This window comes from Myotis nattereri (genome assembly GCF_964212035.1).
Source record: "Myotis nattereri genome assembly, chromosome: 8".
In the NCBI taxonomy this organism is placed as follows: domain Eukaryota; kingdom Metazoa; phylum Chordata; class Mammalia; order Chiroptera; family Vespertilionidae; genus Myotis; species Myotis nattereri.
In genome coordinates, this window is record NC_138083.1 from 70,444,788 (window position 1) to 70,460,529 (window position 15,742).

The window sequence follows — 15,742 nt, forward strand, 5'->3', positions numbered from 1 at the left end:
CTACAAATAAGTGTTTTTAAAATGAAAATAAATTTAATAATTTAAATTTAATAGTTGTTTTACACATTTATTTTCTAATGGGACTTGATCTCACGTCCCTATAACTGGATCACCATCATGGCCCTCGAGTTCACAAGCTAACTTTTGGGAAGGACTATTCTCCTCTTGTCTCGCCATTTTACAGGAGGCTCGGGTGGAGGGGGTGCCTCGCGTCTGCAGGAGAGACTAACTGGTGCTGTGGCCGCCGTTCTAATTCCCACAGAGCGATATTTATTCTTCCCACCTCCAGCAAATACTCCCACGGGCGCCTTTTCCCCAGACCAGAGCAGGACGCGGAGGCCGGGGTTCGAACCTGCACAGTCGGAGCGTGTCGCCCGGAGCAGGACAGAGGGAAGCGAGAGGCGGGGAGCCCGGAGCTAGGAGACCGGCGCGCTCTGATGCCGCCAACGGCCGAGAAGGGGAGCGCGCGGGCGCGAGCGCTCCTCGGGGGCGGGGCCCGCGGGCTGTGCGCATGCGCCCGGGGGAGGCGGTGTTCTTGACTAGGGTCAGGGCGAGACGGTGGCCGAGAGCGCACAGGGCGGCGGACGGTGGCCGACGAGGTCCGGCATGGAGCACGTAGAGCGCTGCGCGTGGTTCCTCAGGGGGACGCTGGTGCGAGCTGCCGTGCGGCGCTACCTGCCCTGGGTGCTGGTGGCCTCCATGCTGGCGGGCTCCCTTCTCAAGGAGCTCTCCCCGCTGCCCGAGAGCTACCTCAGCAACAAGCGCAACGTCCTCAACGTGTGAGTGCGCCCTGGGTCCTCCTGCCCCCGCCATAGCCGCCCAGCTGTCGCCTCGTCCAGAGCTGGGGGCTAGCTGCTCTGATGGCCGGGTCAGTGGAAGGGGAAGTCCTCCCGATCGCGAGAGCATCTGCACGCGTGTCGCGGCCGGCGGACCCCGGCACAGCTAGTGTCACCAGCAGCTCGGCGTGCACACCCAGTCCGGACAGCCTGGGCGGGTGACGAGCAGGGTGGTGTGTGACCATGTGTATGCAGGGGCGCAGGGCGGGGAGCGGGTGAACCCGCCGAGGTCGCTGCTCCCCCGCCTCCCCTTGCAGTCAGGAGTTGGCCCCTGGCCTGGGGAGATGCCCCCTCCCTGCTGCCTGCCGGTGTCAGTCCCCATGCCGCCACCCTGACCCCCGTCCCCCCGGCGTCTGACAGTTCCATCACCGCCGGTGAAAGACCCGCCCCCGCTCCGCTTGGAGAGCCGGGTCCCAGCCTAGGACGGAGCCCGCCCTGCAAGGTAGCCTCGGAGGCGTGGAGCCCTCCAGGCTCTGCCCTTTCCCCTGGATCTCCTTGGACTTTCCCAGCCACTCAAAGTTCATGGCAGGGACCCAGGAAAGCCATCCAGCTGGGCTCTTCCAGATATCGCCTTCACGGCACCCACTCACTGCTTTTGATTTCTTTCTTTTTTAAACTCCTGGACTGTTGCACAAAAACACTACGGCAGGAGGTAAACGCTGAACGCTGACATTTCTTCCTGGCGCTGGGGCCCTAGATTCTTTAGAATTACAGTGTCAGCAGCGTCTCTCCAAATCAACCCGACCTCAGTTATCGACTTAAAACCCTGCCTGGTTTCTGTCCCCAGCAGCCTGGTCAAAAGCCTGCCAGGTGTTGGCTCTGGCAAGATCTGTGCGTATTCGTCTCAGGGGAAACGTTTAGGAGAGGCCCTGGGTGGTGTCTCAGACACCTTTGGAACCCAGGGCAGGGTTGCCCTGTCCTTGGCCGCCTTCCTTCCTCACCCATGTGGAGGCTGCACTAAGACTAGGTGATGAGAGTGGTAGTCGCCCCACATCTCTTGCCGCTGGTCCCCGGGTCAGCCACCTTTGCCAGCACAGGGGAGGCAGAGGAGGCAGCTGCTGCTTTATCCGGCCTGGGAGAGTGGGAGCCCAGCAGCCTGGCAGACAAGGCCCTGTTGTTTGCCAGTAGCCATGGATCCTGGCGTTTTGTACCAAGCTTCTGTGCTAATTCACGGAAAGGAACCAGGGAGTCATAGGCTCGGGAAGGGATTTTAAAAATCACTGGGTTCCCTCAGTGCTATTTGATAGCTGAGGAAACAGGCCTAGAGAAGTGTGGCAATAAGGCACGTCAGAGTCAGGATTTGAGTCTGATCTTCTAGTGTGAAGTCAGGCTCTTTTCCGAGATGGTTTTCTGCCACACAGGAAGGAACCCTGGTGTAGAAAAAGCATGGGCTTTGGGACTGGCCAAACCTTGCTTTCATCTGCGCTTGTGGGTTGAGTATGACCCTGGGCCAGTTTTTCAACTTTTCTGAGTCTCAGATTCTTTAGCTCTAAAATGGGGAAACTGATACCTTCCTCCCAGGGAGTGTGCGTGTTCTGTGGGAAAGTGAGGTGGGTGAAAGCTCTCGGCCTATGGTAGATGCTCAGTTACTACTACCTTCCTGAACAAATAGCATAGTGCTTAAGGTCACAGACCCTGGGTTTGAATCCCAGCTCCGTGACTTGTGGTCTCCACGTTAGGCATGGTACCTCTCTGGGCCTGTTTTCTTGTCTGTAAATGGGAATACTAATAGTCCCTACCATATGCAGTTGTTAAGGACTAAATAGTTAATACATTTAACATATTTAGTAAGTTGTCATCTGTCGCTTTGGGTTGTGACATTGTTTCCTCTCTGCCATGTGCCCTCTCTTCACTTCCACTCTCCTCCTCTGCCAGGTATTTTGTCAAAGTGGCCTGGGGCTGGACCTTCTGTCTCCTCCTGCCTTTCATTGCCCTCACCAACTATCACCTGACAGGCAAGGCTGGCCTGGTCCTGCGGCGGTTGAGCACCCTGCTTGTGGGCACGGCCATCTGGTACGTCTGCACGGTCATCTTCTCCAGTGTTGAACACTACACGGGCAGCTGCTACCAGTCCCCAGCCCTGGAGGGGCTCAGAAAGGAGCACCAGAATAAGCAGCAGTGCCACCAGGAAGGGGGCTTTTGGCACGGCTTTGACATCTCGGGCCACTCCTTCCTGCTGACCTTCTGTGCCCTCATGATTGTGGAGGAGATGGCTGTGCTGCATGAGGTGAAGACGGACAGAAGCCACAGCCTCCACACCGCCATCACCGGCCTGGTCGTCGCCCTGGGCTTCCTGACCCTCATTTGGGTGTGGATGTTTCTGTGCACTGCTGTTTATTTCCACAACCTGTCCCAGAAAGTATTTGGCACCCTGTTCGGTTTGCTGGGCTGGTATGGGACATATGGGTTTTGGTATCTGAAGTCTTTTTCCCCAGGACTTCCTCCCCAGACCTCTCGTTTGAATTTGAAGCAAGACAGTTATAAGAAATAAAAGAGAAACAAAAGGAGTGACAGCAGGACAATGGGTAATATATTTTTTCATTTATTTTTCTTAATTATTTGGCTAAATTATTGATCCTACATCAGAGAGGAAGCTTACCAGGCAGTTTTGGTGGGTGATGGTGGAGTCTGGGAAGTGAGTTCACCCTCCAGACTGTTCTTGGCGACATCACTGTGTGTCACAAGTGCCACCATTTCCAGTTAGGCACTTTTTGTCCCTGGCAAGACTTGACCTTAATCTGGACTGTCCCTTTTGTCCCTGGAGGGCACTTAGGCTCAGTGAGAGTGCAGAATCAGGAAAGCCTCCTTTGTGTGGCTGAAGGGGAGGCCCGGGCCTCAGGACTCCTCTGCTGCCATTGTTCTCTCCCTGATTCTGGTTTCCTTTTGTTTTAGTGGCTGTTGATGCTGTTATTTGACAATATTTCCCTCGGGTCAAAGTAACCAACTGTTGCCTGAAAGACAGTGGTTTTAATATTTGTTTCATCTGTGGAATGTTAAATATTACAACTGGCTTGTGATTAGCTATCAAAACACTTAAACTGGAGTGCCTCTCCAAGTGAATATTGGATGCTTTTCATATAATGAACGGAGAGAATCTTCTGTCATGTTGTCTACTATATATATTGGTGTTTGAAGCAATAAGGTTAACTTTTCTTTATTTTGAGTGACTGCTTTATAGTTTTTAATAACAACTCTGCATTTGTTCTTTGTTGACAAAACTCCTGAAAATAACTCAAACTCCACTGCTGCACTTTGGCACATGTGTGTAGATTGCTTTGAGGGTTTTTTTTTTTAGAACACTAACTTTTTATAAACCAAACTCTTGGCTTTATGGTAATAAATTCTACCTTGTGAGGCTCTTTTCTCTGTTAAGAATAAAACCAGGAAGTAGACATTTTAATAACAACTTGATCAATTTTAAGCCAAGTCAGAGTAATTTTACAAAATGTGTAATTGCACTGAAACTTTCCTGATCACATGTCATTGGTATATAAACTGACCTATGCTTCAGAGACATATGTATGTTGATCATTTGCTGTGGCCTAAAGCATTTTTACCTTTTGGATATGATTATGATAAGCCAGAAGTGAAGGGATATGTCTTCCATTGCCTTTGATGGCAAGAAACTAAGCTGTTTGCACAGATGTCCTTATCAAATGTTGGCATGACTTTGGTTCCACCCTCCTCTTATCTGGGCCTATTCTATTGGTCTTGGAACCCCCTTTTATGTCCCCTTTGCAGCCCTTCTCAATTTCCCACCTTGTGATTCTGTGGTCTTGATTGTGAGAATGCTGGGAAGGTACAGTTACACCCTCTTCCCCTCCCCCAGGCTGTCTCCTTAAGCCTTTTAGACTGAACCCCTTGCATATTGGATAATCATCTTTGAAGCTTCTTTGATCCCCCCATTCCCTCCCAGTTAATAGCATACAGATAAGCACTGCACTCACTGGCTTAACTCAAGTTCAGGTGTTAGAAGCTTGAGCTCTGGAAAACCTTCAGGGTACGTTGTATTTCATATAATGATTTATTTAAAATAGGAAGTTCGTATCCCCTGTGTATCCAGTTGAGCTGCAAGTTACCTTGTATCAATCAAAATGTGAGGTGGCCCGGGGCTGGTGTGGCTCCGTGGTTGAGTATCAACCTATGTACCAGGAGGTCAGGGTTTGATTCCCCATCAGGGCACATGCCCAAGTTTCAGGCTTGATCCTCAGTGTGGGATGTGCAAGAGGCAGCCAGTTGATGATTCTCTCTCACCATTGATGTTTCTACCTCTCCCTCTCCTTTCCTCTCTGAAACCAATTAAAAAAAAAGATGATTATTAAAAAAAAAAAGTGAGGTATGTTACCTTGTACCCGAAGAAGGTAACAGAAACACTGGCAATGAAATTTTGGAGGTGTCACCCTGGTGATTTGGGGACATTGGTAAAGGGCAGTGGCCCCAGAAGATTAGTTTTGCTCTGTGGAGTGGGAGTGGGGTGGAAGTGGGGATGGGGTAGGTAGCAGGATCTTGTGGAAGGGATTGAAATCTCTCCAAAGTTTCATGCTCAGCACCAAAAGGCAACAGGCACAAGGTGACTCCAGAAGTTCATTTGTCACACTTAAATCTCTAGACATTTTTCTCGTCTGGGTCTGAGTCAAGCTCAGCATTCAATAACTCTGCATAAAGTATCCATTACTGAGCCTTGCACATTGATTAGTCTTCCACTGCTTCCTGCTCATTCTTAGCACCCTTGCCTTTTTCTTGGGAGCATGCCCTCTGTCCCTATGTGAGACTGTTTGGTGCAGCTGAGTTTGGGCTTAGGCAAACGAGATGTGGGTTCAACTCTTGATACCACTGCTGAATGCCATCTGACCATGGGCAAGCCTCATTTTCCTGGTGTAATACAGAGCTGATGCTGTTAGGATTCAGGGAAATGATGCGTGTAAAATGCCCAGCACATGTATAGTCCCCTAACCCTTTTTCTTGATTAAGCCCTTTAAAATTTTTTGGCTCCTCCAGAGAAGGCAGGGAAACTAATATCTTTTGAGTGCCATTTGGGGGTCTGTGTCTCCTGTTGAAATAGGCTTGTATTGTCTTTTGAAAAGTGTGTTGTCCCCAGGCGCTGAACAAGAGGCTTTTGAGGGCATCTGTGATCCCAGAGTACCGCCATGCTTGTTTTGCCTTTCCACATGGAGGTTCATTCACCGACGCCTCGTTTTCCACATGCATCTGTCATAGTCTGAGTACCAGATTGTATTTAGAGAATGGCTCTTGCCACTGTTATATACACACAGACCGTATGTGTAAACAAGCAAATTAAGTAAACTGGAGATAATGAACTACCGCATTCCAGCTTCTGCGTGTTCTTTTCCAATACCCTCAAGGAAGTCTGCAACCAGTAAAGCTCAGCCCACTTTATGAAAGTGGCATTAATTCTTTGTTGAGCTACTCATTGTACATAGAGTATTTCATGGCTGTAGTTAATTTTATTTTTTTTCTCCTAAGTCCTGTAAACTAAATATGTGTTCAGTCATGTATTTAGCGTGATTTACTCCTTCCCTCCCCCATATCCGTGTCTTGGAGTCCTGGCCTCTGGATCAGCCAGATGTGGGAGCAGTTTTCTTGGCAGGAGAAGAGGTAAGCCTCATGGAAATAACACCAAAGAGCATTTACAAAGTTCACTCAAATGAGGTCATCTTTGAACGTGCCTCAGAGCCTGGAGACCTAGATGCGGGTGAAGGCTATTTGTGCCTTTTCGTGCCCACTCATTTGCCAGCCTGACCTACTTGGGCAACCCCAGGTAGTGTCTGTCGAAAGCTCAATGGCTCCAGGATTAGAATCTCCTCACACAGCAACTTTCCTGTTCACGTTCTTTCAGCAGCAATGAACCCTTCTTGAGTTCATACTGTGAGCCAGGAGCTGGGAAGGATGGTAGATTCCCTCCCTCTTGGACTTTGTGGTCCGAAGTCAGTCCCTTTGGAGCCTAAGGTGTGTGCTGGGGTTGCAAAGGTAAATTAGATACACCCATTCCTTCAAGGAATTTTCACCATAAAGTGTCTGAGTGCTGGTTAAGGTCAGGGCATGGGAACATAAAGCAATGGACAACCAGCTGCGCTGGGAAATGAGGGAATGTTTTCACAGAACCTAACAATTCTTTTGGGTCTTGAAGGATGAGGAGGTGTTCAAGCAGTTAGACAGAGAAGGGCTTCCAAGGAAGTAAGAACAGCATGCCCAAGGACACAGCTATGCTGCCATAATTTTCACTCAGATGTCCCTTCTCAAGAAACCTAACTCTCCCATCATTTTCAAAAGCCACGGAGATGGAAGGAAGGCAGACTGACAGGACTGTTTGAGCCGGCTCCCACCACTGCTTTTTCGGATTTTCTGTGTGACCTTGAATCAATGACTCAACATCTCTGGGTCTCCATTTCCGTAGCTAATAAATGATGATAGTGGACTAAACAACCTCACCAACTCTCCTACTCTATTCTGTTTCTCTGTGCTGTTTGATGACAAGTTCTTCCAAGCTGGTTATGACTTTTATTTTAGGAAACAACGTGAAAAGAAACTCCCACTCAGAGCTGAGGTGGCAGCTGGTTTCCTGGGTGAGTGACGGAGGAGCGGCCCTCTAGATGCACTTATCACAGCCCCCCCTTTTCTCTGCATTGGCAGCCTGTTGTCGTTCAGACCTTTGCATGGGTTCATACGGGGTTTCTGGACATGGGAAGCTGAACCTAGTTCCCAGAGGGGTGACCTACAGAAGTCCTTTTAAAAAGTCTCCAAAATCAAACCATTTTTCATAGCTATTAAGGAGAAGGTAGTTTCTGTTAAGAGAAACCCTGTGCAGTATAGTCATCTTCAGAAATTGTCCCCTCTGGCAAGTTTTAAAGTTGAACACACAGCACAGAAAACAGGTGCTCTCATACCGTGGGGTGTGGTGGTAAATTGGTACAACCTGTTTAAATGATAACCTAGTAGTAGCCAAACTTGAACTGTGTAGACCCAACAGTCTCAGTCTAGGATTTGGGCTATGGAAATGCTTGTAGAAGTGGACAAAGATAAGCTGCAAAGTTCTTATGCAGCTCTGTTACAGTGAAAAATTGTCAGCTCAAATGCCAATCAGTTAAATAAATTATGGTAACTCTGTATTAGCAATATAATGCAGTCACCACAAAGAATAAATGTTATATTTAGTGTGGAATCTGCTGGCAGGAAGACTTGGTTTTGTGCTGACTGTAACTCACAGCTGTGTGCCCTCAAACAAGTTAGTCTCTGAGCCTCTGTAAATGGGGATGATAGTGCCTCACCTCTTTCAACATTCACTGCCCCAGTAATTGAGGAGCTTCAAGTAAACCAGGCACTGCGCTAGGCACCCCATTCATTTGAAGAGACATGGTGCTTTCCGGGGGTTTACACTCTAGTTGGGCACAGACAATAAAATGAGCAACTCCAAACAGGGTGCTGGGCTCAGAAGTAGAGTGCCCCCCAACTGCCCTAACATTGTCACAGCTCAGGCAGATGATTTACACAAAGCTCTTAGACAAACGTAGGAGTGGGGGAGGTTGGCATGGACTCAAGCCAGACTGCCTGGGTTCTAATTCTGGCTCTGCCATACACACTGGCTGTGTCACCTTCAACAGTTCCTTAACATCTAGGCCTTGGTTTCCTCATCTGTAAAATGGGGTAATATAGTACCTACCTCATATAGCTGTTGTGAGGACTAATTGAATTGATATTTGTAAAGTCTTAGACTAGGACCTAGTATATATGAGGTGCTATATAAATGTCTTTCAAGTGCACAGTAAGTCCCTAATGTGCCCTCATTACTGTAACCACTTTAAAATCGGGACAGAGGAAACCCCATTCCTGTAGGTGTTTCCATTTTGATCCACTCAGAGGTAGTTAAAATGTAGTCAATGAATGGGGAAGGCCATGTCCCAGTGATCTAGCATGGGAACGGAGTCTCTAAGGCAGCATTCTAGTTTCCAGATTAACTAGAGGGTGAGGGAGAGCAAGAGACAAGTTTTCCAGGAGAGCTAAAAGGAAAGGATAGTCGTGTATCCATGGGGTCCTTTTGGCCAAAGTAAAGCATTCCCCTTATTTACCCCCCGTTTGAGGTGCTGTCCATTCACAGGCAATCCAAGGGCTGCCTGGTCTTGGTTTCCAGGCTGCATATTTTGGGGAGACTGACTGGAAGCCTTATCATGGAGCCTTGTTACTTCCCCTGTCTTCTCTGCTTTGGCTGCTTGGGGAATGTGTGTCTGAGTGCTCAGGAGGTAAGTAGGTAGGGGTGCCTGGGAGTCACCCTGATTAGCATCTTAATTACTGGAGCAAAGTTATTCAGGCCTTGCCCTACCAGGCTGCTGTGGCCCATTTCCCAACCACTCCTTTCATCCCTTCTTGCCTCTGCTTGCATTGACTGAGCATGCTGTCTTTGCCAGGTATCCCTGTGCAGCTGGGGACTGAGGCAGGGGTGAGTGGGTGGGGTATAAACGGACTCTCATCTGGAGTTTTAGAGGCATTGCACTTGAACAAGTAGATTGCATCCAAATCCTGCCTACCAACTCCTCAGCTGTGTGATCTTAGGCAAGTAACTTAGCTTCTCCGGGCTTGTTACTCATCTATGAAAGGGGGATAATTCTTTCTACCTCACTAGTCTTTAACTGGCTTAATGAAATCATAGATGGGACAATATATATTTTTTCAATCTTTATTTCTTAATTGATTAAAGTATTACATATGTGACCTCATCCCCTCATAACCACCCCCCCCCAGGAAAATAATTTATAAGCTTTAAAATATTGGGCAACTATGAGGGCTGCTTATTGAGATTTATCTTTACCTAATGAATCTCTCTCTCATAAGCCTGGGCACTGTAACTCCATCAGGTGGTACAATTTTTTCGGATGTGGTTTCTATATAAAAGCAAATCGGCATCATCTCTGACACTTAGCATTCAGCTCTTGGTCTGGAAAATGTTATCCTATCAGTGGGGGCCACCAAAAGCCCTTAGCTCTACTCGGCAGGGCAGATATGCAGTAAGCAGCATATCTTCACTTTCTTACAGTGCATGTCAGCTTTTCTGTTCTCTGTCACCATCTAGTCCAGCAGTCGCCAAACGGTGGTCTGCGGATCACTGGCGGTCCGTGAGGTCTGAAAGGTTGGCAACCACTGGTTTAAGGAAACCTTTGGAGCAGCAGTCGCCAACCGGTGGTCCGTGGACCACTGGCGGTCCGGGAAGTCTGGAAGATTGGCCACTGCTGATCTAGTCTGTAGAGACCTGGATTATCCTGACGTCCCCCTAAGGAAACACTGATCCACCACATTGACGACATCTTGCTGTACCCGGTGAGCAGGAGATAGCAGGTGCACCAGATGCTTTAGGAAGACCCAGGCATGTCAGAGGGTGGTATATGAACCCCATGGACATTCAGAAGCCTGGCACCTGGTGAAGTTTCTAGGGACCTAGAGGTTAGGAAACGCCAGGTTATCCCTTCCAAGTAAAAGGCAAGTTGCTGGTCCCTAAGAAAAAAGCACAACTGGTAGCCCTCTTTGGATTTGGGAGGGAATGTACATGCAATTGTGTGCTGCTCCAACCCATTCACTGAGTAACCCATACATAGGACAGCCAATTTTGAATGGGTCCCCAAGCAGATTTAGGCCGCAGTGCAAGATGCTCTGCCAATTGAGCCACATGACCCAGTTGATCCAATGGTGTTTAAGTTGTCTGTGATATTTAAAATTTACATTTCCTTTTAGCCCCCAGAAGCCCTAATAGGAAAATCTCTGCCCATCCCTAGAACTTGGAACAAAGTCATGTCTTCTTCTACAAATAACAATTATTCCTTTAAAATATAGTGTCTGGCTTGCTACTGGGCTGTGGTAGAGACCTAATACCTGACCATGAGACACCAAATGACTATGCAAACTGAACTGCCCATCGTGGACTGGGTGTCATCTGATCCATCAAGTTATAAAGCTAGACATGTACTGCAGCATTCTATCAAGTGAGACTGTCACCTATTCCTACCACACTGCCACCTCTTCCTCAGTCAATACCTAAGGCCCCATAACAAATACCCTGTGATCAATTGATGGAGGAAGAGAAAGCTCAGGCCTGGAACCAATTGGAAGTGGATGGTTGCAGCACTATAGGAAGGCCTGAAAGATACTGGAGAAGGGAAATCCTTTCAGTGAACAGAACTTCAGGCAATACAGTCAGCCCTCCATATCTGCTGGTTTTGCACCTGCAGATTCAACCAACTAGGGATCTAAATATTTGGGGGGAAATGTTACTTTAAAAAATTGATTTTAGAGAAGGAGAGGGAGAGGGAGAGAGAGAGAGAGAGAGAGAGAGAGAGAGAGAGAGAGAGAGGGAATCACTGACTTGTTCCACTTATTTATGCGTTCATTGGTTGCTTTTTATATGTGCCCTGACTAGAGATCGAACCTGCAACCTTGGTATATCAGGACAATGCTCTAACCAACTGAGCTACTTGGCCAGGGCACACTGTTGTTGATATGTACTGTGTAGTTAAGCCTACGATGGCTACATCTGTACTGAACACATACAGACTTTTTTTCTTTTCATTATTCTCTAAACAATACAGTACAACAACTATTCATATACCATTTACATTGTATTAGGTGTTATAAGTAATCTAGAGATGATTTAAAGCAGACAAGAGTGTAGGTTATATGCAAATACTATGCCATTTTATATAATTACGAGCATGCATGGATTTTGGTATCCGTGGGGGGTCCTGAAACCAATCCCCCACAAATAATGAGGGACAACTCTACATATGGTTGTCTATCTAGATGGAGATAGAAGTTCAGAAATATGGATCTACACATATTCATGGGATGGATAGTTCAACTGTATGATCAGGATTGGAGGATTGGTAATAAGGAAGTCTGTGAGAGAAGGTACGTAGATGGATCTTTAACAGTGAATACAGAAGAAGAGGATAATTGTATTTTATGCAAATATTCCCCCTAAGAAACCCACTTCAGAGGAGACTCTCAATAAATAGGTGAACCAGATGACTTGTTCTGTAGATGTCAGTCTTTCCTTTCCCCAGTAACCCCCCTGTCCCATCACTTGTGGGGTGCCTCACATGGGACAGGTTTTGCTCAACAGGCTCACATATGAAATGGCCAGTAATTGAGCTAGAGGTTATATGCGGACACAATAACATGGACTTCTCTTATCAAGACTGATTGAGCTAAAACCACCATTGAGGGCCCACCTTGCATGAATTCCCGATATGGCACCATTCCCCACCTAGTGGCAGGTTGATTACATTGACCTCTTCCATCACGCAGGGAGCAGCAATTTGTATATTCTGTATATGGGTTTGCCTTCTTTGACCACATGCACAGACACCTTGGTTCCAGTCTTGATATTCCATACAATACTGCTTCTGACCAAAGAGGTGACATTACAGCGAAATAAATGTAGCAGTGTGATTATACCTATGGAATTTTCTGGTCTTATCTAGAAGTAACAGACTTATAGAAAATTGAGATGGCCTAATGAAGACTCCCTTATAGGGCCAGCTGGAAGACACTGCAATGTTGGGACGCTGTCTACAGGACACATCATATACTTTGTACCAACCATAATGCTGTTTCTCCACATGCAGGAAACACGGGTCCAGCAATGCTGAGGTGGAAATACTTTCACTATTGCACAAAATAACCCATTCACAAAAATGTTGCTTTCCATCCCTGAAACTTTGGACTTTGATGGCTAAATATTATAGTTCTTAAGGAAGGAATGCTTCTATTAAGGAAAACATTGATTGCCACTCAGTTGTTTTGAGCTCCTCGTACCATTGCAACTATAAGCAAAGAAGTAGGTTACTCTACTAGCTGGCATGATTGGCCTGATCACCAAGAGTAAATTGGATTGCTGCTACAGTGGTGGCATGGAAGACTACATGGGAACTAGAAGATTCTCTGGGTGCCCCGTTATACTTCCACACCCAACAGCAAAAGATTAATAGAAGACTACAACAGCCCAAGTCTGAATCATTTCACCAGTAAAATACCCTAAACATGAGGTCCAGGCTGGGGGCAAACAAAAAAACCCCAAAACATAGAATAGCTAGTGGAAAAAAAGAGAAATTATAAATATCAACAATGGCCTTGGTATCAGTTACAGAAATGAGGGCTGAAGCAACTATGAGTGTTTTCTTTTTTGTTTGTCATATACGTATATATATTGCATACAAGGATTACTGGTGATGGTTAAATTGATGTTTTAATCTATATATTACAGTATATTGAGGGGTGCCTGTGATCTCTGGGACTAGAGGTGGACCAAAAAGGGACTCTGACATCATCCAGAGTGATGTTACTGACTGGTGGGGCTTTGTGGGTCTCATTTTTAGAGAGAAGTTGTATCCTCATTTCAGGAGAGCATTGGTCCCGTTAGAATTAAGCATGATGTTATTGTCTTTGAGTGGAGTTTAATTATGAGTGGGAGGGTCTGTGTGGATGTTTAAGTAGCCAAGGGGTGGACAGTGTTAGATAATGCCTCAAGTATCTAAATGCTTGCCCTGTCTCGGCCCTGGCTATTTTTTTCTTTTCATCTTGATGGAAAAAAATTCTTTTACATTTTAATAAAATAAATAAAACTATGCCTTATGTTCCACAAATTATACCTCTGGTTTAATGATCTTGGGGCATTTGAATACATTTTACTCTGGGAAATTGTGAGGACATGTGCCCTGGGAGTCCCCTGACAGTCCATGTACATAAGCAAATGGCTGTGAGCATGCTCTGTAAACTGTGAAGCACTGTCCAAGTGAGGTGGGTTTATGTCAAGAGCAGAACTTTGCAAAGTCTATCCAGGAGCCATCCCTACACTCATCAACTTGAAACCTGAACTCACGGATGCTGAATCTTGTGTCTCCACCCCTCTGATCCCAGCCTTTGGAAATGAGAGCTAGATGAACAACACAGGTTTACAAATGAAAAGCAACTGCTTCTCCTGGATGCTTTATTGGGGGCTTTCAGTGGTTTCTAAGCATGAATGGCAGTGACACTCAGACCTTCTCCCAACATGCAAAAGGCACAGGAAAGTGAGACAGGACCAGGGTGGGCAGCATAGGTGAGGAGATCCCCCTGCGTGGCATGGTGGGGCATGCGAGGCACCCCATAAGTGATGGGACAGGTGGGCATTAAAGGAGATGGCTTTGGCAGAGGCTAGGAGAGGGACTTGAGGTTCATCTACCTCCAGACCCACCCCTGCACTCGGGCCGGACTGACCTTCTAAGACTGTGAACTTGGCTTTTGCTGAAAGTCCACCTCACATGATGGGAAAAATCAGCTCCAGGTGGGAAGAGGATGATGGATGCTGCCTTCAGGGATTACTGGTAGAGTGCCAAACCAAACTCACTGGCCACAGCAGGAGGGGAATGAGGGTGTGCTCATGGTGTCCGTCCTAGTCCTGGTTTGGTGGTTGGGTGCCACTGCCTTGGCTTGAGCCACTGCTGTCTCAGTCCATGTCCAGGAGAAGAATGAAGTCCCTTCCGATCTTCACGGGCCTCCCATGGAGTCTCCGGGTCTCTAGCCCCACCCAGAGGTACCACTTAGAAGAGTTGAGTCTTGATGTTGGCTTTGTCCTGTGGAAAGTTCCCTGGGCAAGAGGGAAGGGGAGGCGAGGGGTCAGGCCCTCGGAGCCCCCAGCACCTCCCAGAATCTGGGCCCTGATGGGTGAAATGGCCTGGGACTCACCTCAGATCCTACCCAGTCCCCACAGTTCCATCTCGAGACCTTGAATCAAAAGAAAAGGCATCCGTGCTTTGTTTCTGTTCTCTCTCTCACTCTTTCTCTCCGTTAGTAGAGCCGTGGCTTCAACTCACGGCATTGGCAACGTCTACTTCTAAACTATGGAATGTTTTCACACCGACAATAGAATTACTCCGAACAAGGGGTGGGGAAGGGGCTGTTCAAGTGTTCATGAGACAGTGCATTACTGAGAGCTCATTGGGAATCACACAGCACAGAGACAGTGACAGTCAGACACCAAGCCTAGGCCTGGCTCAGCTCTAGATGTATTTTTTCTTGAGGTACCAGTAGGCAAAATAGCCCATCCCGCCCAGGGAGCCCATGAGGAAGGAGGCCCCAAAGAAAGATGGCGGTTTCCGCTTGACCAGCCGGAATGCATTGGGGATGACGGCCGATAGCAGGGTGGTATGAATGTCGCCGAGAACTTTCCGGAAGGCAAAGCGCTTCTGGACCCTCTCAAAGAAGGACTGCAGGTTGGGCCGGCTGCCGTCCTCCCAGTATTTCTTGGACAGTCCCAGGAACTTGAGGCGGTGCAGGGTGGCTCCCAGAAGGACGTCGGCGAGAGTGAAGGCACAGCCGCAGAGCCACAGCTCACATTTCTGTCCTAGAGTGGAAGAGAGAGGAGATGGGGGCAGGAGGGATCAGCTTTTCAACCCCATGCACTCGCTCCTCTCTCCTTGACTCCTTTGATGTTTGTCCACCTGCCATGCATGGTGTTTCCCCAGGGTCATTCACTCCTATACAACTTTAATGATTTTGCCACATCCTTTTACTATCCCTATCAATTTTTTCTTTAAATCAACTGAATTTTTAAGTGCAAGCACTGAGCTTTGTGGCTTCAAGATTTAGATACTGGGAAAGAGGAGAAACCACTGAAGCAGCATGAGAAGGAGTGGCCTGGGAGGTGGGAGAGGCCCACGAGTGTGTAGCGTCGTGGAAGCCAAGATGAGAAAGTGTTCCAAGGAGAAGGGAATACTCAGCTGTGTTCAGAGGCTGTGGAGAGGTCAAGTAAGAGGAGGCCTGAGAATGGAGATTATACTTGGCAGCTGGGGACCTTGACAAGAGCAGCTGGAGTAGATGCTGACAGTGAAAGGCTGGTTGGAAGGAGTTCAAGTGAGAAAGGGAGG

General features: G+C 47.6%; 2 protein-coding genes across 9 annotated transcripts in view; one reads left to right on the plus strand and one right to left on the minus strand.

The window, feature by feature from the left end:
- The first annotated feature begins 531 nt into the window (after window positions 1–531).
- Window positions 532–12,813, plus strand: FITM2 (fat storage inducing transmembrane protein 2). Of its 3 annotated transcripts, none has more exons than XM_081096673.1 (3): window positions 532–779; window positions 2,712–3,361; window positions 3,729–6,154. In XM_081096673.1, the coding sequence occupies exons 1-2, from the start codon at window positions 607–609 to the stop codon at window positions 3,325–3,327; spliced, it is 789 nt and encodes a 262-aa protein (XP_080952799.1). In that variant the 5' UTR covers window positions 532–606; the 3' UTR covers window positions 3,328–3,361; window positions 3,729–6,154. The 3 variants fall into 3 exon arrangements, with proteins under 3 accessions (XP_080952799.1, XP_080952800.1, XP_080952798.1); XM_081096674.1 differs by lacking the exon at window positions 3,729–6,154 and adding an exon at window positions 12,464–12,813 and having other exon boundaries at window positions 557–779; XM_081096672.1 differs by having other exon boundaries at window positions 557–779; window positions 2,712–6,154.
- A 983-nt stretch (window positions 12,814–13,796) lies between these two features.
- GDAP1L1 (ganglioside induced differentiation associated protein 1 like 1) overlaps window positions 13,797–15,742 on the minus strand; it is a 38,384-nt gene continuing 36,438 nt past the window's right edge. For 4 of the 6 annotated variants that reach the window (XM_081096669.1, XM_081096667.1, XM_081096668.1 and 1 more), the window contains one exon: window positions 13,797–15,219. In XM_081096669.1, the coding sequence (XP_080952795.1) occupies window positions 14,876–15,219 (344 nt within the window). In that variant the 3' untranslated portion in view covers window positions 13,797–14,875. The remainder of the gene's footprint in view (window positions 15,220–15,742) is intronic. The other 2 variants (XR_013996282.1, XR_013996283.1) reach the window with 1 other exon arrangement.

Bases quoted from the DNA above. Each gene is read 5' to 3' on its own strand.
- FITM2 (XM_081096673.1), top strand. From the start codon at position 607: ATGGAGCACGTAGAGCGCTGCGCGTGGTTCCTCAGGGGGACGCTGGTG. The intron at 780-2,711 runs GTGAGTGCGCCC...CTCCTCTGCCAG, and splicing joins AAGCGCAACGTCCTCAACGT to GTATTTTGTCAAAGTGGCCT.